Source organism: Candidozyma haemuli (genome assembly GCF_002926055.2).
Source record: "Candidozyma haemuli strain B11899 chromosome Unknown B_2014730914, whole genome shotgun sequence".
NCBI lineage: Eukaryota > Fungi > Ascomycota > Pichiomycetes > Serinales > Metschnikowiaceae > Candidozyma > Candidozyma haemuli.
The window spans coordinates 582,417-607,256 of NW_020289902.1; the positions used below are offsets into that span (position 1 = coordinate 582,417).

Here is a 24,840-nt window from a genome sequence, read left to right on the forward strand (position 1 = left end):
ATGATAAAAAACCAAAAAAAAGTAATAAAATCATCTTCTTTTTCACTCCAATTACCCCAAACAGCATTTAACCCTTCGTTTTATCAAATTTCACGAAAAACCACTCCCTCCATTCTGTCTCTTCACTTACTGTCTTTACCCAACCACATCCAGCCAAACACCCCCAACCCCTCCAACCTCCAAAACCTGCCAAGAACAAAAACCAAAAATCAAAATCTCCACCACTAAGTCATCAAAAAACCCAAAATCCAATTCCACAAACCAACCACTTTACCACATCACCAGCTCCACTCAACCCCCACCAACTCTTCTTCGCACTTATCTCTAAATCTTATCTACCACCATGATTGTTCTTCCTAATACTCCACCCACGCCAGTCCCGTGGAAGGTCGATACGCTGCTTGTGCCGCCTGAACTCCAGGCGATCCGGGCTTCTCTATGTACGTCGTCAATTGCGTCTCAGAGTGAAACGGTGCGTTATATACTGGGGCTACTGGAGTACTTGGAAGGGCTCTTTGAGTTTCTTGCGTTGGAAACACACGAAAAGAACGTGCCTCGGTTTGCTGGGAAGGCGCTGGAGTTGACGCTTACGACGCAGATTCCGTGGCGGAATATCGAGAAGAAGGAGCTGAAGAAGTTGTTTAAGCTTAACTCTAAGCCTGATATAGTGTGGACCTTGTCTGCTGAGATCCAGCTGGTGACGGTCAGCTTGGCTATGCTGTATATCAAGTTGGGTGCTGAGTTGGCCAATGAGCTTATTGATACGGATATGGGCCTGGAGCCTGAGAAGGAGACCGACGAGAAGTGGAAAGCGGTGACTAGCCATTATAAGAAGGCTACGAGTTATAGTTTGTTTGGAACGCAGTTTACTATGGGCAGCTCGGTCATGACCATTGACCCTAGGGTGTTTGTTTTGATCGATAAGTGCAGCCAGATCGGGATCCAGATGTCGATTTTATCGAAGTTCTCCTGGCTCAATAGGAACTCGTATAATCTGAACGAAACGTTTACTTCGAGCAACAACAATGTCTTGTGCCGGGTGGCGATCTTTGTGCTTGACGAGGTGGCGGCGTGTGTGAATTTGTCCAGAGAATTGGACCTGAACGAGTCCCAATACTTCAGACTTAATTATAACGGCTGGGATACGTATCTTGAGGTGGTGCAACGGTACGCCACAGCGTATGCTGGGCTTTTTTTGTCGATTGAATACTACCAAAAGGAAAGCCTTGGCCAGGCCATTGGCCTTATTAATTTCTCCTTGTTGTCACTACAAAGCAAGAGCATGGCAGACTTGAAGCCTACAAAGAATAAGATCTTCAACAAGTTCAAAACGAAAGTTGCAAGCAAACGCAACGAGCTGTTCGTGCAAAATCTTAATTCGATAACGTCGCTTCGGATAGATAAGTCTGTGTTTCAAGAGCTGTCAGGGCTTGTGCTTAAAGATCTCCAGCTTCTTTTTGACCAGCTCGTTCAATGCCATTTAAAGTACACCAAGGAGAATGATAACATAAAGTTTGATGCGATTTCTGACTGGAAAGACGTTCATGGCGATTCCAGATGGCCGTTTGGCAACAAGATCCCTGTTTCGGCAGTGGAAGCATATTGTCCCAAGGCCTTACAACAAGAAGCTCCAGATACCATCAAAGAAGGATTCACAGGACGTGGGTCGTATTTCTAGACCAGAGCAGAGCTCTTTCAGAGCAGCGCTCTGCACTACATGTACTGGTAAATCTATAGTTGAGGTGTATTTATATTACGATCCGCTGATTTATACAATAAACAGCACCGGACCGGAAAAAAGAACAAAAGGTAACGTACATTATCAAGCTAGCAGTAGCAGCAGAGCGGCAGCACTGCTTACAACTTCTGCATAGCAGCAACATCGGTGGACTGGACGTGGTCCTCGTCCTCCTCGATGGAAGCCTGCAAGTCGTCCAAGGAAACCTTCTCGTCCTCAATGACCAAGTTGATCTGCAACTTCTTGATACCGAAACCAACAGCGATCCACTGGTGAGCACCCCAGGTCAAACCGTCAATCTCGACAGCCTTGACGTTGGCCAACAACTCGTCCAAGTCAGTCTCGTCATCCCATGGCTTAACGTCCAAGGTGACAATAGACTTAGCAGCTGGCTTAGGACCCTTGGCGGCCTTCTTGGCAGCGTACTGGGCCAATCTCTCCTGCTTCAACTTCTCGGCCTCCTCGTCGACCTCCTCGTCGTCAGAGCCGAACAAGTCGACATCGTCGTCGTCCTCGTCAGCGGCACCAGCAGAAGCGGAACCAGCTGGAGCCTTACCAGCAGGCAAGGACTCGAACTCCTCAGTGAAAGAGGCAATGTGGTTGAACCATCTGGCAAACTGAGGGTACTCCTTCTGGAAAGCCTTGTAGACGGTGACATCAGCCGAGGTAGCGGCGGTGCTGGATTGTTAGTACAAAATTACATCAAATACCTTCGTGGTCAGCTAATAGATTTAAATCTTCTGTGTCACTCATGCGGTGGGTCTTAAGCACCTCATAAACACGGACCAAAGATTGCGATCATCATTCAACACGAGGACAGTGGATTCTAAAAAGCCAAAGCCTGATTCAATTGACATACCCGTCGATGTAGGACTTGTCAGCCAAGAAGTCGTTCAAAGACTTGAGGGATTCGACCTTAGAGAAATCGGAAAAAGACATGGTTTGTGGAGTTGTGAAAAAAAAAAAAGGAACTTTGTATGTGGCCAGAAGGGAAGAGAAAAAAAAAATTTCAATGCTGCGGTGAAGAGGTTTTCGTGGACCGTTTTGGGCTCTCGCGCACGACCTTCAGTTTAGGGCTGGGCCAGATGGAGAGGTGGAGGAGTTGGGGGGTTTAGAGGGAAGGGGGGAAAGTTAAAGAAGGGGTTTGAGGATGAAGAGGGGAAGTAGGGGGCTAGTATGGACGTTTAAATTGGAGATTTTGGGTGGTTTTGGGGGGATTGGTGGAGGGTTGGTGGAAGACAGTGTGGCTGCGAAAACCAGTGGGACTGGAGTGTAGCGAGGGTTTGGCTGCAAATGGGCGGTAGTGGGTGGAGGCGTGGAGGGAAGAACAATTGATGAGGGTGCGTTTTTTATTGGTTGGATATAGGGGATGTAGGGTAATGGGTTGGTTTGAAATTTAAGGGAAAAGTGGTGAAAATGGGTGGTGGTTGGTTGGTGGGAGTGAAGTGAGGGCTAGTGAGGGCTGGTGAGGGCTACTGAAGAGGGTTATAGGGAAAGACTGAAGGTGTTGGTTTTTTATTGGTAATTGGGTGTAGAGGGAATTTGAAGGGAAGGGATAGTAGAAAGAGGTAAATGGGGGTAGAGTGAAAAAATTGATCTGTGGATGGTTGGTGGTGGATGGTTGGCTGGAAAGAGGTGTATTATTTATGGTATTGGCTTCTGATTGGGCGTGATATGGATGAGGGCTGGAATGACAATAAGGGTGGTAATTTTTAGTATGCCAATTTTTCAAGTCTGAAGAGATCGCTTTTTTTAATAGGTAGGTTGAAGAACTGGAGATGGTGGTCGCTTGTGAGTGGTTATGAGAAGTAGCCTGAGGAGGACTGGGAGGACTGGGAGGACTGGGAAGGCTGGGGGTATTTATACTTTTCGGGAAGAAAAAAAACTGGAAAGAAGAGAATCTGATCAGCTTTTAATTGTCTTTTATTTTTGACTTATGGTGGAATTGGTACTGGTGGTTGGTGATGGTGTAGGGTTATTGGTACTGTAGATGGCCCCTGGGGCCCATGTGGCAAGCCAGGAGGAAATAAGGGAATTGGGATTTAAGAAGATCTGATTTTAAGGTTTATTATGTTGGTGAAGTGGTAGTAAAATCTCTGTCTTTTTTATATGTTCTACGTTTCTGGCTGCTCTGGTGTTGGTTAAGTCTGGCTGTTCGGAGTTGGCAATAAAGGAACTCCGAGGGCCACCATGGTTCTTTACACAAGGGAACGTAAATGTAAATAAAAGATGGATATGCTAATTGTTCTCACTTCGGGACCTTAGGTGGAACTGAGTTTATTTCTTTCTGTACGTTTTTCTACTTCTCTGTGGACGTAAGTGGAGAGCTGAGGCAGATGAGTAGTTCAATGACTTCTGCTTATTAACTAACTGGTGGAAAATAATTAAATACTTCTATGATTCCCGGACCAACTCAAAATGGCTATCTACTTTTGAGCATCTAGCTAACTCACAAGTACAGCTTTAGATAGTGCTTTAAGAAAACAAGAAAAGAGCAGGTACATAGTTGGGGACATTTATCAAGAGAGGGACAACTAACGTCCCAACAAGCAACCCATTACCGTCTGCACTTTATCAAACTAGCTGCTCATCAAAGAAGCCCCTCTGACCACTGAAAGGTTAAAACTGTGCCCATCAGTCTATGTAACGCACCTCTTGACCAACGGCCTCTATCCATCAACTCTCTTACCAATTCAAAGCTGATTGAATAACCGCATTGACAATCAACAAAGAGAAATAACCACCACAAGAACTCGTCATCTCCAGAATGCCTACTTTGGCATACCCACCAAATCCGAAACCCAATATGATCGGGGCAGTCAGAAGAAGAGTTAATAACCGACACAATGCGCTTACTCCCTTGGCGTCACACAAAAGTGATATAAAGCTTCCGATTGCAAAGCCTAACAAAAAAAATGGCATCATCTTACCACCAAAGAGATTAGCAGCACCTTTAGGCCCATGTGTGGTGTTAAGTAGTTCTTCACTCATGCTTACAAAACTTCTGGAGATCTCAACCACTATAAGCCGTTGAGAAGTTGTTTGTCTGAGAGCATTATAGTAAGAATCTTCCCATTGTTTTGCTAATTGTTTTCTCTTCAGGGCAGATGTTGACCTTTCCTCAGCAAATACCTTACCCATATCCACGATAATGCCTTTATAGTACCGATTGTTAAAGGTGCACTTTGTAGGACTGTTTTCTGACTTTCTACAAAGTACCCATGGACCCACATAGTAGTCTGTTTTTCCCAAGGGCCATTTCTCTGTGATCAATGGAGACATACCACCTGTGGAGGCTCCGACGCTTTCAAGCAGACTAACGAGGTGCCTGGCAAAGTCACTCCAATCATTGGGTTCCAGGACACTAAACTTTCGTGTTGTTGTAAGCATAGATGGTACGAATATCATACAAATGAGAAGTGTCACACACCCTGCTGTTAAAACGTGTGATGACTTTTCCTTGATCCAGTTGCCAAATCGTTTTAGCTTCGGGCTGGGCTTCGCTGGTTTAGCTCGTCTTTGCATTGGTATCTGGGGAGGGTTGTTAATTCTCAGGTCAAGTATTCCCGGGTCGATGTTTGGCGAAGACATGGTTGGCTCCAGCGAAGTATAGAGAATGTTAATGTATGTCAGAGGAACAGAAGAACGGGTGTTAACGGTCACTTTTGAATGCGTTGGAGTTGCCTATTCAGGCTTGCTCTCTTTTGTCTGAACGATGTCGGCTTTCTGGGTGAATAAAGATGAGTAAGGGAAAAAAGGAGAACTTAGCAGTTTTGGATCTGTAAGTAACTCAATCAAAGTTTACCCATTCAATCATTTAATTAACTTGTAACTTGGGCCGTCTGATATGAAAGGAGAGGATACTCATGGATGGTAACCCAGAAGTATGAGAACGCAAGAAACCACATTCTCCTGGAGTTGCCTTTATTGGAAGTGCAAATCTACAAATTATGATGAAGGAGTGGAACGACCAGCCAACAGTACATGAGTTGAATACTCATAATAATGAGTTTAGGATGCCCTGAGTTGCAAACGAAAGAGAGTAAGGGTTCTTCGAAAAGAGAGGTTGAGAACCCACCATTGCCACTCATCAAACGTTATCTTCATCGCTCAGAAGGAATAACTAAGTCATAAGCCGTGCACGAAAACCGATCTTGGGCTGTTATGGTTGAAGTGAGAGGATCATAGTTCAAAAGAAGTACAAGTAGAGTACAACTAAAGTACTGATGGTATCCATGGCAACGAAACGAAGTATGAGGGAGAGTCATATGTAGCATTGGCCAAAACAGTCGGTTCATCTTTTCACGTCAGGGCATACCAGATAATGTCGCCACCGTAGCAGTCAACGCCAACAAAAGGAGATCCCTAAACAATGCCCATCAGTCCATAACACACTACGTCTCTATCACACCAGTAGGGCCTTTCTGTCTACCTACTGACCATCCAGTGTTCCTAGTCCAGATCTATAAAAGGCACAGCCATACCTAAACAGAACTACCAAAACCACCAAAACCACTAAAACCTCCAATACCCAAAACTCCCAAAACTCCCAAACAGCCTCCCCTTACCCCTTACCACTCCCTTGACGAAGCCCTCTAAATGGCTGCGAAAAACTGGTATAGCGTCAAACAATGAAGCATTCTCTACAGGACCAGCTCACCAACCATTCCCACCAAACCCATACCAAAGCTTACCAAAAAACCCCAAAAAGCATAGAAAAACCCCAAAAGGAGCATAAAAAACCTTCCCTCCCTCGTCTTCCCTCCCAGCCGCTCCCACTCCATGCGTGGCCTCGCCGGATTGGGCGATTAGGTTGCTTCGCATGAGGCGTCCTGACGCAACACCCATTTTGCAACCATTACGTGCAGCAGAAGGGAAGAGAAAGGTTGGATAAAAAGGGAGGAAGAGTAGTGGATGGTTTGGAATGCTGGTTCGTTTTTTATATACATTTTCTGAAATGCCGTTTTCTGAAATGCCGTTTTCTGAAATGCCGTTTTTAATGCATTTGCCAGTGGATGGAGGTTATTCCAGGGTTCAGCTTCTGTAGATGGTACTTGTTCTGGGATGGAGAAGGATATATGCTTCTCTGGGATATGATTCTCTGGTTTATACTTCTCTGCTTCTGTTGCCTGTTTCTCTGAAATCTGCTTCTCTGCTTCTGTTACCTGCTTCTCTGGGATATGGCCTCGCTACGCTTCGGCGGCTTCGGCGGCGTCGGCTTTGACGTTTCGGCTTCGACAGCTTCAACAGCTTCGGCTACGCCTCAGCTGTCTCAGCTGTCTAGGCCTCAACGTATCTCCAACCGCCCCACTCAAAACTAGCATAACACCTAAACTCATTCCCCAACTCATTCTTATGTTTCGGATGAAAGTCAGTCTCCCTCGTTTCTGGATAACTCTCCATAATAATCTCCCTCATTCTCTCTCCCGTAGACGAAATCAACTTAAACCTCTTATCCCCAGAAGCAGTCACCGACCCGTCATCCTCCACCAACAAGTTCCGTGCTGCCTGAGCCAGCTTCTTCTGACACTGCTCCTCCAAAAACGGTGGATCAATAAGAAGCCTATGGCACTTGTTCCTCAACAACAACGGCACATCGTCTGGTCTCAGATAATCATACGCAAAGAAATGCCCTGGCGCCAAAATGCTAAACCGGGTATCGTACTCCAACAAATATATATGTTTCGTAGGCACCTCTTCAGGCTTGAGTTTCCCAATGGCTGCAAACACAGAAGGCGCCAGAGCAATGCAAACCACAGTCTCTTCGTCAGCTCCATGCAAAAGTGCCCTGGCCAACGTAGCCGCGGTGTCGTCATCGTACCAGAACTGCAGAAGCTGCCAGTCTTCTTGGAAGGCGTCGATGGACGCTGCAGGAGTAGGCAGTTTTTCGGCATCAACACTTATGCCACTGTTGTTTTCACTTTCCTGCGCTACTTGTTGGTACAACTGCTCAAACTGTTTCTTGCGGGCTTCTTCTTCTTGTTTGAACAGCTGGAGGGCTGCGAGCGCATGCGCCGAGAGCTGGAGCGGTTCCTCGTCGTCCATAGTGAAATATAACGGTCTATGAATTTTTAGGATTTTTTTTTTTTTATTCTTTTCGTTGATACTTGCACGATTCCTCCAACAGGTAGTGCGGGCCTCATAAGTACCCCGGGTAACTTTTTCTGCGCACCCAGATCCACCATCTCCATATCAACAAAACATACACACTACGTGCCCAGTGTTTCACATTCCCTTAACCAATGTCGTTTACGTGTACACCAGGGCAATTGGCAGCCCACGTGATTGCGTCTTTGGCGGTGCTGGACGCCGTGTCGCTTTCTGCTCTTTGGCAAATAGCTGCTGCAAAATCCACTTCTGCTGCTTTGGATAACCTCCAAAAGAACATCATATGGGCTTCGCTTATGGGCGCTTCGCCAGGACTAATATCAGCCAAAACTGGGCCCAATGGCTCAGAAGTGCTTCCCATTGACGAAAACACCCCGTACGGAAAACTTCTCCTCCACGGAACCGAACTGGAGATCTTCATCGAGGCTACAGAGAAGTGTCAGTTTAGATACTTGACAGGCACAGAGAACTACCATTCGTTGAAGGTGAGTTTGGGTGATTTCCCGTTTCGTTTGTTGAGGGTGATTGCTCGTCATGGCGCTGAAGGGATTCTTAACCCAGACTTGGCTAGGGAGTCTGACCAGGATGCACGTTCTATTCGTCTAAGGCTTATCAAGCTAGAACAGGCTGGGTTGATCGTGACAAAGTCGGTTTATGTGGATAAAAAACATACGACGCATTCGTGGCATACCAAGTTTGTCACTGCAAAGGTTCAGAATGATAACGAGACTGACGATGATTTGGAGGCTACTCGTGATGTGGGTAAACTAAAAAGGTTGATTGTGGATGCTCTTCAGAAAGCGCCAAACCAGCTACGAGGCTTTTCGGATTTGCGTAAAGAGCTTAAACTCGATGGGTCGCTTCTGGCATCGAAGTTCTTCCGTTCCGTCTGTATCAGGCTACATCGTGCTGGTTACGTTGAAAAGCTTAATGTGGAACTTCCAGAAACAAAACAGCGTTTATATGCGCTTCGCTTTACGAAACCGCTTCCAAAGGACTTGGAGGATTTAGAGATGGACGAGGATGACGGTAATGATATGCAAGATGAGTTTGACCAGGAGGATGAAACACTGCCTGAAGAACAAGCAACTACACCAGTGCTCAATAAAGTGTTTCCTCCATTCACTCAGATCTTCCAGCATATTTATGATAGAGGCGAGAAAGGTATCACGTCAGGCGAGATTGCAAAGGCCTTGCTTGGTACTTCTGACTACAGACCGTACATTAGGCTTTTCGAGTTGCTACCAACCTACTTGAGCAATGGAAAGACCCTTAAGCCATGCAAGAAGTATGTGGACCTTTATGACGACTACACTGTGTCTAAGCTTTATGATAATGAAGGTAAGCTTAGGTTCTACAGGTACTTCGTCAAGCAGTTCTGCAAGGAAGACAAACCAGCACCAAAAGTTCGTCCAAAGCCAAAGGCCTCCAAGGATAACATCGTCAAGTTGAACGATAGGCTTCACTCTTCCCTCGGAAAGATATCCCACGAAGTACTTATTGAGAAGAAGAGAAGGTCTCTACAGACCTCAGACCAACCGCCAGCCAAGAGGCCCAGGATCGAAAAGAGACCGTCACTCGAAATAGAGACTCCTCCAGTACCCGAAGAGATAATTGATGCTCCTAGGCGAAGGCGCAGAACTGCCAAAGTGTCTTACAACTTCGATGACCAATTGTTGGACGATGAAAACAACCTGGAAGACGACTACACCCCTCAACCCGAAGAAGACGGCGAAGCAGCAGATTCTTCACCCGAGCCTTCCCCTTCAGAGGTAGCTCTGGCGGCAACTGAAGCTGCAGATTCGTCAAAACCTACACTTTCATCAACGAACTTACCTAAGTTTGTTCCCCAACCAAAGGAGCCCAAGAAGAGTCGAACAGTATCCCAGGGCTATAAGTCTGAGGGCTCTGCCAGGGCCGTACAAAGAAGACAGCAGTTGCTTGACATCATCAGACAAGAAGGAGGTGCAACATATAGTAGCTCGGTGTTGTGTCGTAAGATCGACGAACGTATGAATAACCCACTGGTAACTGATGTCAAGACGTTGGCTCGTGACGTGATGTTCTGTGCAAAAAACAAAGACTTGGAGATTCAGAAAGTTTCTATTAACCTTGGGGAACAACAAGTGGAGAAGAAGTTACTTGTGCTTACAAAGCCAGAAGAAAGACCTACAGAAGAGAGATTAGAGGAGTTACGTCAAGCATATGCTGCTCAGCATTCGAGAAAGGATATCAAAGTGTTCCAAAAACGTCTTATTCAGCTGGATATGAGATTATACATCGAAAACCCAAAGACAAAGAAAGTTAGTTCGGGTACTGCCAAGAGAAGAGGAAAAAACAGATTACCTGCCTTGGGTGATACGGAACGTGAAAGCCTGGTCAAGGATGAACCTACTGAGGGTGTTCTGAGGGATGAAGGTGATGCCCTTTCTAATCTTAAACGGACCAGGAGACCAAGGAAGGTTGCCGCCCCGGGATCGGCAGATGGAACCCAAACCACGGGTAAAAGAGGTAGAAGAAACATCAAGATGGAGAAATCTGAAGCCCTCATGCTTTTCCGTGCTGTGGTTATATCCAAGACATTTTCTCGTCTTGCCATTGACTTTGATGAGATCGCTACTTTGTTTCCAGATAAAGACGGCCAGATTGTGAAACAGAAGTGGGGTACTGTCAGAAGACTGTTTGGTGGTGCTGACGTTGTATCTCAAGGTGTGCTTACGTTTCAACAAATGATTATCCAGGGCGTCGAAGAGGGCTCAATTACCGAAGAAGAGCTTTCCCATGGCGACTTAAAGTTCTTCCTTGAATACTGGCGTGAATACGACAACAATTTTGATTTACCTTCTTTCGACGAAATGCCACTTTACAACAGCTGGGAAAGGAATGCTAACGAGTACAATTTTCCTAAAGAAGAGGTTCAGACTACAAGTCTTGCTGAAAAAATCGAAGATATCTCGATGCGCCAAAAAGAGTCTTTGCTCAGCCAATCTGTCTTTGCTGAAGCTGACGAGCCGCTTATCAAGGAAAAGAAACACGAAGACCTTCGCTCGATCTTCAAGTCCATCTTCCTGACCAGTGAGGAAAAACAGTATACCAGCTTCGTCAACCGCTTGTTGGAGGAGCACGGAGAAACAGCCATCAAAGAGGCTACCAATGGTTTAACCAGTGACCGTGAAGTTCTTCTTGTTTCCATGGATGACACATCTAAGTTCATTCTTGGTGACAAGTTTAAGAATGCGCTTGTCAACAGACTGTTAACCAAAGACTTCTTCAACCGTGCTGCCTCATTCAAAGACGTTCTTGTGTCTCTTTCCACTGCCAATAAAGGTCTTGTCTTGTCCCAGGGAGTACTTCCTGGTGAAATGGCGTCGTTGTTGCAATTGATTTCTGACTACTCCGTGGACCTCCTTAGGGTAGATCGTGATTTGAAATTCGACAGCTACGAGTCTCGTCTTATTGACAAAGAGCAGTTGGCTTGTGATCTTGTCTTGAAATGTAACGTTGCCAAGGTTACTTCCATGATGCCAAAACCCGTATCCATTCCATTTGAAGGACCCTGCCAGCCAATCTGGTTCGATGTCAATGCCAACTTGAACAAACCATTATGGATCAAAATCATCACCACTCTTTTGAACTACATTGTATTCAAACCAGGCGTTACCGATGAGTACCTCTTTGGCAAGACACACGTGGTTCTTTCTGTCAAAAACTACAACTACATCATGAAGTGGCTTCTGGACACAGAGTGCGTCAAGCAATTATCCTCAGGCGGCTACCTTCCCACAGACAAGTGGCAGTACATTCTTGGATCTGGAAAACCATAAGTACTTGTTTTTTGCAACCACTATCAGGGAGGCACCGAAAAAGGAAGGTGCGTTACTGTCTGCAGTACATGCGATTTTTTTTATATGGGCTCTTCTCAAACCCCATCAACAAAACCCCATCGCAGTGCTAATTCAAATATCATGGGTTTGGCAGGGACCAAGGTGAAACAGAGGTTTGGACTGGATCCAAGAAACACTAACTGGTCAAATGACACAGACAGGTTTGGCCACCAGTACCTTGAGAAGATGGGCTGGAAGCCTGGCAAAGGTCTTGGACTTGTGGAACATGCCATGACTTCTCATGTGAAAGTGTCTATAAAGACTGATAATACTGGTCTAGGGTCTAAGCTTGCAAAGAAGAGAAAGAACGATGAGTTTGACAGTGGAGAATGTGCTGGACTTGATGTGTTTCAGAGAATCTTGGGCCGTTTGAACGGTAAGGAAGAACAGATCAACAATGAGTTGGAGAGACAGAGAAAGGAAGGTATTATCAATGGAAAGTGGGGAATGCATTTTGTCAAAGGCGACACTTTGAAGTCTACCTGGGATGCTGAATGTAAACAGCTCATGCAAGGCGAGAAGAGAAAGGCTGAAGAAAGCGAAGCTCCACGCAAGAGATCCAAGAAGGACAGCTCTGACAGTGAATCCAAGAGCGACAAGAAGAAGTCCAAGAAGGAAAAAAAGGAGAAGCTGGACAAGAAGTCTAAGAGCCTAGATAAGGAAAAGAAGGAGAAGAAAGAAAAGTCTGAAAAGAAGGAGAAGTCTGACAAGAAAGAGAAGAAAGAGAAGAAACTGAAATCTGAAAAGAAAGAAAAGTCTTCCAAGAAGAGCAAGCTGAAAAGTGACGACGAAAAAAGCAGCAAAAGCTCAAGCAAGGACAAGAAGTCGAAAGACAAAAAGTCCAAGAAAGACAAGAGCGCTGACGCTGAAGAAGTCACCAGAGACAGCATGTTAAAGCCAAGGGAACAGGCTAAAGAAGAGATCGCCACGAGACTCTCAGCCAGAGCCAAATGGATCAGGCAGAAGAGAGCGTCAGTCATGGACGCCAAAGCACTCAACGAGATTTTCATGATTGCAAATTAAGGAGTTAGAACCAGGGATAGAAATAGCATTTTAATACATCACGGATAAGTTAATCGCAATCCTTGTAAAGTTTTTTATTTAAGCTAACCGGTTATGTTTACATAAAGAAAGTGGTGAAGCCACCGACGAAGCACATCACCATGGCACCAACAGCAAGAAGCTCACCCTTGGTGATGACACGTGCGGAAAGGTTACCAGAGTTCTTCTTAGAAGAAGAAGAGCTGGAAGAAGACTCGGAGTTGGAGCCAGAACCAGAGCTTCCGCTGCCGGAACCAGAACCAGAAACGTTAGCAGCACCGCTGGCACCAGAGGTAGAACCAGTAACCTGAGCATGAGCGGAAACGGAAGAAACAACAGCCTTACAAGAAGAGGCAGCATCTTGGGTCTTAGCGAGCGAAGCAGAGCCATCAAAGTCACAAGCAGACTTGTGCTCATCATTGTCCTCGTAGTACTTGTTAAGGATGTACGACAACTTCTCCTTGTTGGAACAGAAAGAGACAGCACCGTAGGTACCGTTCTTACCGTTGGAGTTGACAGCAGAACAGTCAATCTCACCACAGACTTCACCGAACAAGTCACCGTAGTCCTTCTCCTTGACGTCATCATCGACAACACACTTCAAGGATTTCTGGACACAGTCACACAAGTCCTCATCTGGGGTAGGAGGCAAGCTTGGAGAAGCAGACCAGGTCTTAGCAGTAGCAGGACACTCAAGGGTTTCAGAAGCCTGGCTGCTCTCATCGGCAGAAGAAGCCAAAGATGGAGAAGCATCGTTCATCTCCTTGGAGTAGTACGAGTAGTCAGACATGGTAGACACGGAGGAGCCATCAGTAGACACGAGACCGTACTTGTTGGCCTCCTCAAAGTACATGTAGACGATACCACCAGACCAGACATCAGTCATCTTGTCGCCGAAAATCGTGCCGATTTCAGTGAACTTACGAGGCCTGATTTCGTTACAACCATACTCCGACATAAACACGGGAATAGTCATGTTCTTGTACTGCTCTGTCTGGGTTTCGTAGCCAGACTTCTCGAAAGAAGAGTCACCACACCATTCGTACATGTTCACACCAAAGAAATCAGCTCTAGCGTCAAGGTCACCACAGGCAAAGTAGTCACCAATGGCGGTACGAATCTCCGAGTCATCGTTGGACGAGTAGCCCACAGGGTAGTGCCAGCCCTTATCCTTAATGTAAGCCTTCATGTCTCTAACGGCAGCTTTAACGAAAGGCGAAGCGTCCGTGTTGGATCTGTTGTTGGTGACTTCGTTACCAGCAAAGAAACCCAACACGTTCGAGTAGTTGGCAAACATATCAACCACAGACGTGTAACGCTTGTACAAGTCAATGTTCCAAGCAGGGCTGTCTCTGTTGATAGATTCAGCAGGCGAAGAAAGATCAGCAATGATATAAATGCCAGCATCAGCGAACGTCTTCATACACTCGTCGTGGTCCTTGGTAGGGTCCACAGCGTATACTCTCAATACATTGGTCTTAGCATCAGCGAGGTACTTGACATCACGCTTACAAGCGTCACCATCAGCGAGCGGATCCACATACTTATCCTGGCTCTCGCCAGTAGTGTTCATTGGGTTCTGTTGGTAGGCAACACCACGAATCAAAAACTGGGAGCCGTTGTTGGAGTAGAAAAACTTGTTGCCGACAATATCGATCTGAGGAAGCTTATCATCGGCGGCAGCGACGAAGGAAAAGGCCCATAAAGCCAAAAGCGAGAAAAACCACATAGCGAGGGAAAAGTTGGTGAATCAGAAGCACCCGGCTACCTCCAGCCTTATATAGACGCGAAAAGTCTTCTGCCCTGACAATGAAGGCAGTGAGCCCATGCCCACCAATGTAGGCTTTGGTGGAAAATCGCAGCGGCTAACTGGACTCTGGTCGGTATGTCGCATGCACGGAGCGTGGCTGTGGGACCTGCTCTACACGCCAGTGTAGAGGAGTAAAAACAATAAAAAAAAAGTAGACATAATACCAATTCCAACTATAAGCTTACTTCCAAGTCAAAGTCGCCGTTTGCAGCCAGAGTGACAGGTGCTTGGCCTGCTTGGCAGACGGTGGTTGACAGTTCTGGGCAGGGACTGGGAGTGTGCTGGGGCCTTGATCTGCCGCAGGTACCGCGCAGTTTTTTTCGCGGCGCAGACGTGGAGTGGTGGTGGATGAAGTGGTGGTGGTGGAAGGGAAGGGAGAGTTGGAGGGAGAGTTGGGGTTTTGTGGTTTGGTGGGTTTTTGGTGGTTTAGTGGTTTTAGAGGGTATGTGGATTTGAAGGTTTTTATGGATTTGCTGTAAATGGTATGGAAGTAAGTGGAGGTTATTGGATGGTGGTTGGCTGCGGTGGTTTCCTGGTATGGAGGAGTGTGTATGATTGGGCCAGCACTGGAGGACTGGAGGACTGGAGTAGACTGGACACTGGACACTGGACACTGGAGTAAGCTTCTGTCCATGAATAGGGACCATAAAAGCTATATAAATACACATATGTAAAAACGTAGATGGGTTGGATTTTATTCGTTTTCTGTTAAATAAGCTACTCAGGTTCCATGGTCTATTGTCTGGCTACTCGTCTGTTGATGGCTGTCTCTTGTCTGTTGTCTGTGTTCTGGACCACTGGAGACACCAGCTAGACGTTTCCACTAAATTGGCCCTGGAGGTACAAAAAAAGCCGTTTCGTGGTTTTGTCGATAGGTAGAAGCCACTGGAAGGCCGTAGGTTGACTGGAATTCACAGTTCATGGAGTTAGTTGGTCCTTTCCTGGTAGTTGCAGCCATTACACGGTATCCGCTCACGTCTGGGTGGAACTTACCATAAGTCGATTCACGCCTATTCGATTTTAATAATTGGCTTCTTCCTCTACTCTACGCTTTTAGATATAGACAAAATAATTAGGTACCCTAACCACAAACCAGTCCTTCTTCCTCTCCTTCCCCTTCACTTCCTCTGGTATTCGCAGTTTGCACCCATTAGGAACCGTTTCCTGCCAAACCATGAATCCACGAAACGCCAACCCTCCACCAAACGCCCTAACGCAACAAACCTCAGCCAAACGCAACCTAATCCCCAATATACATCCCACCCTCCCTTCTCTCGTCCCGCCTAATCTACCCAAATAGGCTTTGGGGGTCTGCCAGGCACCAACCGACGCGAACGCGAATAGCAATAACTGGCATGTTTTACCCTCCAGCTTTGGCGCCCTGCAACGGAACGATGAGGCCAGGGGTAGAAGAGAAGGAAAGGGAAGGTCAAAGCAAAAAAGAAAAAAAGCAAAAAAATCAAAAAAACAGTCGCTTCTGGGTACATTTACTTCTACCTCTACCTCTGCGTCTAATGGCTGCAAACAAACACCTTTCTCATAGTACCATGTCTACTTCCCTACCCAGCCCAACCCCATGGCTACGCCGTTAAGCCAATTACATCCTCTTTTGGGGTACATTACACCTCCTTCTGGTAAAAAAGAACCCTTCGTACAGCCTCCCCGAAACTGGTCTCCTGGCGTTGCAATTCTAGAATGGCTCTCTTCCTACCTATTGAATGCGACATTGTCGTGCTGACCTCTGTTGTGAGCACCAGCACCACCAACAAACCGTGTGCCAATGACACCACCTGGCGTCGTTCTTCATATATTATTTTTTGTAACCCGAACTCTCCGTAGAAGGTTTGCGTTGCTTCTAAAAAAAGTTCGGGTTTGGTGCTGGTTTGGAGGTGTAGTGGTGGATAAACGTGGAACATGGAACATGGACTCTGCTTTCCAGCCAATTCACATTCAGGCGGTGAAGGTGCTGAATGAAAACACGAAACGGGGAACCATTTAGCACCTGAAACAAGACCCTCTGGATTTATACTATCCTTCATTTTCCTCCCAAACAGCCCATTTCTCTACTAAACCTTGTTCTAGGACATGCGACTTGGCTGCGAAAACCACCATTCCTAGATCTGGCTGGTACCCATGAAACTATACTCTCCTCTTCCTTATCTTCTGTTATCTTCGTCTGGCTTCGCCTCTCGAGGCTGGAGCAAAGCCTAGGATCGCGAGTTTTGGTTTCCTTCATACCAAGGTGGCTTCGTTGCTGGTTGTGGTAAACAAACACTGGCTGGATCAGGCAGGACGGGAAGATCCTGGAATCTCGCGTAGGTGGATGGCAGAGGACGTGGAAGAGGTGGTGGAAGAGGTAGTGGGTTGGGAGGATTGGCAGGAAGAGCTGTTGGTATGCATAGAAGGCGTTAGTGGGGTGGTTGGCAATTGGGTGGTGGAAGTGGAAGAAGTGGTGGTCACTAGGTCATGGTAAGGTAAGCACAACACTAGAAGCTGTAAATGGTCGAAGGACGACGGAAAGCAATAAAAGTTGACTTTCCTTTTTTGCTTTGTAGTGGCCTAGTATTGGAAATCCATGATTGTTTATGGCATGGATACCGTTTAGGCCAGTGCTCATACTACACTAAGTTAACCAAAGACACCGACAGTGATTCATTTCCAGCAGTCCAAACTTTATTTACATTAAATCATCTTCCTAGTCTCCATAAAAGACCTTCTCTTCTTTAGATTCCACTTCATGCTAGCTCATCCCACTTACATCCACCTCTCTGCTCCATCTTTCGCAGCCATTTTGCAGCCATTTGTACAAACACCATCTACACCTTCATCTACATCAACCACCCAAAAACATCCATTCCATTCAATTCCTCTTTCTTAAGTACCCACCATGTTACTCAACTTCCTCTTGTTGTTCCCCCTCTCTTTCGCCCTCGTGGCGCCAGAGTACGGCTCCTACAAGAACCCACACCCAAGACCACTCCACAAGTGTGACAACAACGATATCGCCATGTTGGCGGCTTGCAGTAACCAAGTGCTTGCTCAGTTGGACGACTGTAAGGCGAACGACTTGGCATGTGAGTGTTGTGCGCTTCAGTCGATGGATCCTAAGTGCCATAACCTTTGTCCTGGGAACCCTTCAGCTAACTTCCTTTCGGTCTTGGTGAATGATTGTGCTCCATTGAACGATATCAATGCGTGTAATCTTCCATTTAAGAAGACCGACGGCGACGGGAGACCGCAGAAGGTGATGGTGACTGAGCCAGATAACACTATCTTGGTGAAGTCACAGCTTCTGAAACCAGGAAAGGTGATGCAGTCGTCCAAGGGTAATACTGTTTATTCGATGTATTCAGAGTCTGATCTGGATACCGAAGAGGATCTTTTCGAGAGCGACGACGACTCTGAGACGCCCTGGAATGCAACTACACGCCCAGTGCTTACCTTGATCCGAAACCATTCAAACGTCACCGGTATGTATTTACTCAAACTAGCTCTCCAGTCTATACTAACGTCCAGTTTTGTCTGGTGCATCTGTCACGGTACACCTATCGTCATTAACGGCCTTCGGTTCGTTCCTCTTGGCCTTGGCTCTGTTCATCGTGATATAATGGTACTTATTTCTCTTCGTGTGTTTCGTAGACCCAGTCAAGCGTGTGCTTGATACCCTCTTCGAGCGAAACAGCCGGCTTGTAGCCCAAGAGCGTTTTGGCTTTAGTGATATCGTGGTAACGAGTGGCACAGGTGACTCTAGCACGGAATGCCGTAAGACCTGGCTCCTTCTTCAACAACGACGAGAAGAACAGCGACAAGTAGCCTGCAGCAATGGCAATTGGCCGGCTCAACACAATGTTATATTTGTCAATATGGCCGTCAGCTTTCCAAACAGTACGGGCCAAGGTCCAGAAATACGTTGGAGCGTCGTTGGTGACGAAAAACGTCTCACCGCCAATCTCCTTACTGGCAACTGGATCCAACGATTTCTGAGCAGCAATAACATGAGCATCAGCAACGTTACCAGCATACGACCAGTCAAAAAGGTTATTGTTATCGCCTAACTGGAACTTACTCTGGCCCAAGCGAGCAGCAGTTCTAAGACCAGGCACAAGCTGACGGTCGCCAGGGCCAAAAATACCAGCAGGTCTCAAACAAACAGTAACAAGCTTTTCTGGGTCGTTGGCCTCCATCACAGCAGTCTCGGCAATAGCCTTAGTCTCATTATAACCGTCCATATGGACCTCTGGGTAAGGCCACAGCTCATCAGCATTGTACACGTTCTGACCATTGAAAATCACACCAGCAGAGGAAGTGTAAATCAAAGACTTGACAGGGGTTCTCTTGGCAACCTTCAAGAGCGCCTGGGTACCCACAACGTTGACCTTCTGGTAGATCTCTTGTCCAAGACCGTGCATTGGCGATGCTGAATGGACAATCACCTCACAGCCACTAGCAGCAATGGCCTTTTCAATATCATCCTCTGAAGTCAAGTCGCCTTGGTGGAAATGTATTTTGCTCGTGTCAAACGTGAAGTACTTGGAAAGGTTGTCTGGAATAGGACGAATGTCAAATACGTGAATGGCAGTGTTGGGGCAGTGGTCGTAGAATTGCTGGACGAGATGCAAGCCGAGGAAGCCAGCGCCGCCTACTAGTAAGACCGAGTTAAGCGTGGACATTATGGATGTGGATCTGGATTAGGGTGGGTGGTAAGTGGCCAGGTGAGTTGGTGATTTCTTGATTTTCAACACTCACCGCGTCTATACGAGATGCGCCTACAGGTACTCCCTTATATAACATCGTAACTATACAAGAGTGGGATACTCTTTGTTCTTAATTTTTTAAAATTTGAAGAGGCTTTCGAATTGCTTGGCTTCTTCACGTTCAGCTTCGGTGACCTTGGTGCCTTGGAGTTCGGGGAATTTGAATTCAGAGGCAGCGCTGTCTTTGGTGTCCTCAGTAGGTTTAGCGCCGAGCGACAGGGTATTGGAACTGCCGAAATTAAATGCTGGTTTATCACTGGACGTGTTGGCACCAAAGTTGAAGGCGGGTTTGGCGGTGGTGGAAGTATTGGAGCTGCCGAAGTTGAAGGCTGGCTTATCGTTGCTGGCGGTAGAGCTGCCAAAGTTGAAAGCAGGCTTTGTCTCGGTAGATGGTGTTGAGCCAAAAACAGGCGCCTTGTCTGCTTCCTTTGCTGGGGCGCCAAAGTTGAACTTTGGAGCCTCTTTCTTCTCGTCAGGTTTGCCGAAACTGAAAGCTGGGGCATCTTTCTTTTCCTCGGTCTTTCCAAAACTGAAACCTGGAGTTTCCTTCTTCTCGGTGCTGCCACCAAAGTCAAGAGATGGTGCCTTCTTTTCAGCAGAGGATCCGAAACTGAAAGCTGGGGCATCTTTCTTGGCCTCGTCAGACTTTCCAAAGCTGAAAGCTGGAGCTTCTTTCTTGGCCTCGTCAGATTTACCAAAGCTGAAAGCAGGGGCAGCCTTATTCTCTTGGGATGCTCCAAAGCTAAACGCAGGGGCAGCCTTCTCTGCTGTCTTCTCGGTATTGCTCTCGGTTGTTTCCTTCTTGGCTCCGAAGTTAAACGAAGGAGCTTCTTTCTTTTCACTAGATGCACCGAAAGAAAATGCTGGTGGTTTACTTTCCCCTGCTCCAAAACTGAACGGAGCTTTCTTCTCTTCTTCTTGACTCGTCTTCTGGGCACTGCCGAAGGAGAACTTGGGCGTAGCAGAAGCTTCTGGTTCAGCAGTCGACTCTTCAGTCTTCTTACCAAAAGAGAAAGCAGGCCTTGCTGTTGTTTTGCTCTTGTCGTCAGTCGAAGCACCAAACGAAAATGCCGGCTTTGTGTTGCTCTCTTCTTTCTTATCTTCCTCTTCCTCCTCTATCTCTTCTACCTTTCCGTCATCCTTTTCAGCCTCTGGCTTCGAATTAAGGAAAGAGAATGCAGGGGCAGTTGAGTCGGACTTTGTTGCGTTCTGTCCAAAGAGAGACTTAGTCAGATCGCCAGTCTCGTCTTTACTACCTGAGAAAGCAGTAATGGGCTTCGAAGAGCTTCCAAATGAAAATGCCGGAGGATTGGCTTCAGAAGTCTTTGTCTCCTGGGCCTCGTTTTCTTTCTCTTCGGTTTCCTTAGCGCCAAAGTTGAACACAGGCTTTGGTGGAGAAGCCTTTTCCTTCGAACCGAAAAGAGATGTAGAAGAGCCAAAGTTGAATTGCTTTGATCCATTCTCGCCTTCAGTCTTAGTGTCAGCTGCTGTGCCGAAAAGGGAGCCAGAAGGCTTCGAAATATCAGCAGAAGGCTTGCTGCCAAAAGAAAACCCTGTGCTTGCAGTAGAAGGCTTATTAGAGGCAGAGTTGCCAAATAATGAAGATCCAGTCTTATCCTCACCTGAAGCCTGACCAAAGAGCGAGCCCTCGTTACCGTTTTGTTTAGACCCAAATGAAAAAGCTGGCTTACTGTCATTCACTTCGTTCTGTTTCTCCTTGGTTAAGTCACCGTTAGCTGTCAGTGAGCTTTCGGGTAATGCAAATGTCAGTTCTTTCTCTTCAGATTCCCTAGGCTTAAACTCAGAATCCTTTGGAGGGTTGAGACCGAAAAGAGGCTTCAGGTCTTTATTGCTCAGACCAGACGTGCTGTCGGTCTTGGAGCCAAAAGAGAATGCAGGTTTTTGTGAATCAAAGGAGAAACCGTTAGCGGCAGGCTTAGGCTTATCTTTGGAAGTATCTTCATCCTTCTTATCAGAGTTCTTGAGGTTGAAGGAAAATGCAGGTTTCTTCTCAGCGGGTTCAGTGTCTGAGGGCTTGAAGGTGAATAATGGAGCAGAAGACTTGCCATTAGATGTCTTGTCGTTAGAATCAGTCTTGGTCTCATCCTTGGCAGGGCTTGAGAACAACGAGTCTTTCTGCTCTTTTTCAGGAGACTCTGCCAATTCCTTTGCTTGGTTGAAGGCAACAGTCTTGCTTATATCACCAGCAGTGCCATATGGCTTCGAATTCAGCGAGGCAGCTTCAGTGGAAGCAGTCTTGGCTGTTCTTCTTCTATTCTTAGCGTATGGGTTATGAAGAGGCCTATCTGAACTACCCACAGCAACGTCGGAAGATTCCTTCTTCAGTTGATTATCCAAAACAGATAAAAGAGAATTTGCTGTGTTGCTCATGCGCTTGGGCGTCTCGGACTCTGGAATAGTCAAAGCAGAAGGCGTGATATCGCCCTCGGTAGCAATTCGTCTAGCTTTCTTCTGAGATGATCCTGGAGCACGTATCCTGGTACGGTAAGGAGACGGTAAGCCAGAAAACTGGTAAACACGCTTCACAGGAGGAGCTGCCCTGGAGGTGTCGTTGAAGTTATGGTACAGAGGTCTATAGTCGGGAGCAGCAAACGTAGCGTTGGCAGGCGTTGAGCCATCGTACATGCTTGTATTCTTCAACACGTGCTGGTTGGAGAAGGTAGTGTTGTTATGCTGGATGAAAGAGGATTCTCTCGTGGGAGATCTCCTTGTGTGTGGATGCTGCTCTGTATCGTTCAAAGGCAAGGTTACGTTCGATCTTGACTTTTCCAAGAGCGACATGACCCCCTCATACTCTATCTGAGACAAAGGCCGGTCACCCTTATCTTTAAAGAAGCTCGATAACACCTCGTTGGCGGTTTGGTCAGGATTCTGGTCCATAGACTGGTTGGTAATTGAAGTAGCTGCAAACGATTCGCTCAAAAGACGTGAAGAATGGGCGTTTGGCTGGGAAACCGAAGGCTTTCTAGATGCCGTTCTGGACGAAACTCGAGAAGAACCAGCAGAAGCGTTTCTCAGGCCAGAAGAGCCATCTTGCCATAGGGAAGACCCTGAGATGTAGCGTTTCATTTTCAGAAGCAAGCCTGCTTTCGAAGGGTAAGGCAACACCTTCTCCCTTCCTCTCTCCTGGTAGGCTTTAAGAACCCTGCGATTATCCATGATTGCGTGGCAGTGGATGGGTACGGTTGGAAGTTCTGGAGGTGTTGTTTGACGTCTATAAATTTTTGAGTAATGCAGGACGGTTCTGGGTCACGTGTGCATCGCCAAACCGTCCAAGCCAAAAGTCAACCTTCAAGTCCAGAAAAGAAGTAGAGACTGGTGGGAGGGTGATATTGGTTTGCTTTAGATTGGAATGGTGGTTTTTGTTATTTTATTTATGATTTTTTATCTGTGGGTGGATATTTGTGGTGGTTTAGGCTTTTCGCAGCCATTCCATAAACCGCAACGGTTAGACTGAAAAATGTACATGTATGGGAAAGTTGTAGGATTTGGGAATGGTGGTGGAGGAATGTGGAAAGAGAAAGGTTAAGTTTTTTGATAGATTGAATGGAATGACTTTTTCGTTGAATTGAAGAAAAAAAAAAATTGCATGGGTTCAGGGCCTGAGACTGGTATGGCTTCGTCTAGTCTTCATCTAGGCATAGCATGTAGAATGAGGGTATATTCTGGCAGCTTTCCATTCAATTGAATTTGACGAAAAAAAAAAAAAAAAGATAATCTACCAATGCCAATGGGAATTAAAGGCTAAGAATTAATCTAATAATTTTCAAAAGCGTCAATGTGTTGTTTGATCCAGATGGTGGTGACATTTGGTTCAATTGGCCTGGACGAGGAAGCAAAGGTAGAGTTTTGCAGAAGCAGCAGCTGGAGCCTACCAGGTGAATTCAGAAATTAACTACAGAACGAAGGTGAAAATAGCAGCTTGACAGCCATTTATTGGTTTTAGAACAGTCATACACATCGCCTATAGACCTATAGTTAGACTAAGCTCGGATGAGCTAGATACTGCTCTCACGCTACATGACATAAAGTACCATATAAATTAATTCGTTCTTTACAAAACAGTCATCATTGATTATTTTTTAGAGTTTCGAAAACCACTAGCTAAGGCGACCATGTTGGTCCCAGGCAAAGCACTAAGCTCTTTGGCAAAACCAGCCTTAATTGCCGTCTAATTCAATAAAAAAAGCTGCCGGAATCTTCATAGTAAAAGCGATAAATCCTTATCACAGTGGCAAGGGCCTGAAGACATACTATGCGAACAATAAGAAAACGATGATTGTATCTACCTTCTGTCATGTTAAGAAGCCCAACCTTGGAAGCAGGGATCCTTCCCTTTTGCACATAAAAACAAGTCAAGTAGACTAGAGTCAGGACAAGGAGCAGCACATTGATCACGTAAAGATCCAAGGAGGACCAGAACCACAAGAAGTTCAAAAATAGCAAAGCAAATACAAATCTGAGGAACACCGTTTCCTTTCTAGCATCACGTATCTTAGTTTCAAGAGCTGTGAATACTTCAATAGCATTCCCATCAATATCCTCTCCCTCATTAAAATTCATCAAGTCCTTTTTGTACACTTCAAGAACATGTTTACATTTGTTATAAGCTCGGTTGAATTGCTTCATCCACGAAGAGGCAAAGTACCGACTCTTTTGCTTCCCAGGAACTTGCTCCTCCATCATCACCGATACGATATCATGCATGATCCGATGAAGTGGAGGCTTTCCCAGATAGCCAAGTAGACGAATGGAAGCTGTTATATCAGCTTTGAAAAACCCGAAAAAAGAATAAAAGTACACCGTTTTGCCCCGAGACCAGTTGTTTGGAATGGATGCGGCCATGCCGTCTGTACAGCCTGGAGATATCTTTTCAAAAGCTTCCAATACCGACCTGAAGTAGTCGTACCAAGTATCTGGCGAGTCAACGGTACATATGATTAATGCATGGCTTTGAGCAGGATATAATAGGTAGATGAAGAGAAGACCGCTTCCAATCATAAGAAAGTAGGATAAATTTCCGAGAAAGGTCATATTGAATGGATCAAGGTTGTAGTCGGTTGGGGATTGATGGAGGCCTAAATTGGTCAGCTTTATACTTGGTAATTTTCAGAAGGAAAGTATAAGGTCTGAAGCAGAGCAAGAATGGATAGGTAATATTTTGAGTATAGTTACTTAATTATGTTTCTTGAATACCAATTGGTATCAGTAGGGAACCAAATATGGAATTTCATGCTACAAAGGAAGACATTAGAAAGATGAAGATACGGGGAAAGCATGTTTGAAATACAGTGACAAGAAATACCCACTTCATATTAAAATCTCGCTGATGGATGAGCCAAGGAAAGTAAAACTGTAACTTCAACTTCAGCTGGCCTAGCCATTCTCTTCAAAATTGATTGTTCTATTCCCAGAGATCATTTTCCTTTGCCTAGGTCTCTTTGAAATGTCTCTATAAGGCTGTTCTCAGTAGCAATCTGGACA

General features: G+C 46.0%; 10 protein-coding genes across 10 annotated transcripts; 4 read left to right on the forward strand and 6 right to left on the reverse strand. All coding sequences in view use genetic code 12, as the record gives it.

Moving 5' to 3' along the window:
• Window positions 1-343: 343 nt before the first annotated feature.
• On the forward strand, window positions 344-1,678 carry CXQ85_001120 (uncharacterized protein; the record flags this gene model as incomplete). The annotated part of the gene is made up of 1 exon (XM_025484839.1): window positions 344-1,678. One exon carries the CDS (start codon window positions 344-346, stop codon window positions 1,676-1,678), a length of 1,335 nt encoding a protein of 444 aa, XP_025339770.1.
• A 179-nt stretch (window positions 1,679-1,857) lies between these two features.
• On the reverse strand, window positions 1,858-2,677 carry EFB1 (translation elongation factor 1 subunit beta; the record flags this gene model as incomplete). Its single annotated transcript, XM_025484840.1, has 2 exons — window positions 1,858-2,416; window positions 2,598-2,677. The coding sequence occupies 2 exons, from the start codon at window positions 2,675-2,677 to the stop codon at window positions 1,858-1,860; spliced, it is 639 nt and encodes a 212-aa protein (XP_025339771.1).
• A 4,341-nt stretch (window positions 2,678-7,018) lies between these two features.
• On the reverse strand, window positions 7,019-7,783 carry CXQ85_001122 (protein-lysine N-methyltransferase; the record flags this gene model as incomplete). The annotated part of the gene is made up of 1 exon (XM_025484841.1): window positions 7,019-7,783. One exon carries the CDS (start codon window positions 7,781-7,783, stop codon window positions 7,019-7,021), a length of 765 nt encoding a protein of 254 aa, XP_025339772.1.
• Window positions 7,784-7,980: 197 nt separating this feature from the next.
• CXQ85_001123 (transcription factor TFIIIC subunit) lies at window positions 7,981-11,670 on the forward strand (the record flags this gene model as incomplete). Its single annotated transcript, XM_025484842.1, has 1 exon — window positions 7,981-11,670. One exon carries the CDS (start codon window positions 7,981-7,983, stop codon window positions 11,668-11,670), a length of 3,690 nt encoding a protein of 1,229 aa, XP_025339773.1.
• A 141-nt stretch (window positions 11,671-11,811) lies between these two features.
• On the forward strand, window positions 11,812-12,753 carry CXQ85_001124 (telomerase inhibitor; the record flags this gene model as incomplete). The annotated part of the gene is made up of 1 exon (XM_025484843.1): window positions 11,812-12,753. The coding sequence occupies one exon, from the start codon at window positions 11,812-11,814 to the stop codon at window positions 12,751-12,753; it is 942 nt and encodes a 313-aa protein (XP_025339774.1).
• A 97-nt stretch (window positions 12,754-12,850) lies between these two features.
• PHR1 (Phr1p) lies at window positions 12,851-14,500 on the reverse strand (the record flags this gene model as incomplete). Its single annotated transcript, XM_025484844.1, has 1 exon — window positions 12,851-14,500. The coding sequence occupies one exon, from the start codon at window positions 14,498-14,500 to the stop codon at window positions 12,851-12,853; it is 1,650 nt and encodes a 549-aa protein (XP_025339775.1).
• A 2,968-nt stretch (window positions 14,501-17,468) lies between these two features.
• On the forward strand, window positions 17,469-18,090 carry PGA43 (Pga43p; the record flags this gene model as incomplete). Its single annotated transcript, XM_025484845.1, has 2 exons — window positions 17,469-18,044; window positions 18,073-18,090. The coding sequence occupies 2 exons, from the start codon at window positions 17,469-17,471 to the stop codon at window positions 18,088-18,090; spliced, it is 594 nt and encodes a 197-aa protein (XP_025339776.1).
• Window positions 18,091-18,195: 105 nt separating this feature from the next.
• Window positions 18,196-19,251, reverse strand: ERG26 (sterol-4-alpha-carboxylate 3-dehydrogenase (decarboxylating); the record flags this gene model as incomplete). Its single annotated transcript, XM_025484846.1, has 1 exon — window positions 18,196-19,251. The coding sequence occupies one exon, from the start codon at window positions 19,249-19,251 to the stop codon at window positions 18,196-18,198; it is 1,056 nt and encodes a 351-aa protein (XP_025339777.1).
• A 162-nt stretch (window positions 19,252-19,413) lies between these two features.
• On the reverse strand, window positions 19,414-22,515 carry NUP60 (FG-nucleoporin; the record flags this gene model as incomplete). Its single annotated transcript, XM_025484847.1, has 1 exon — window positions 19,414-22,515. One exon carries the CDS (start codon window positions 22,513-22,515, stop codon window positions 19,414-19,416), a length of 3,102 nt encoding a protein of 1,033 aa, XP_025339778.1.
• A 1,017-nt stretch (window positions 22,516-23,532) lies between these two features.
• On the reverse strand, window positions 23,533-24,357 carry CXQ85_001129 (uncharacterized protein; the record flags this gene model as incomplete). The annotated part of the gene is made up of 1 exon (XM_025484848.1): window positions 23,533-24,357. The coding sequence occupies one exon, from the start codon at window positions 24,355-24,357 to the stop codon at window positions 23,533-23,535; it is 825 nt and encodes a 274-aa protein (XP_025339779.1).
• Window positions 24,358-24,840: the final 483 nt, after the last annotated feature.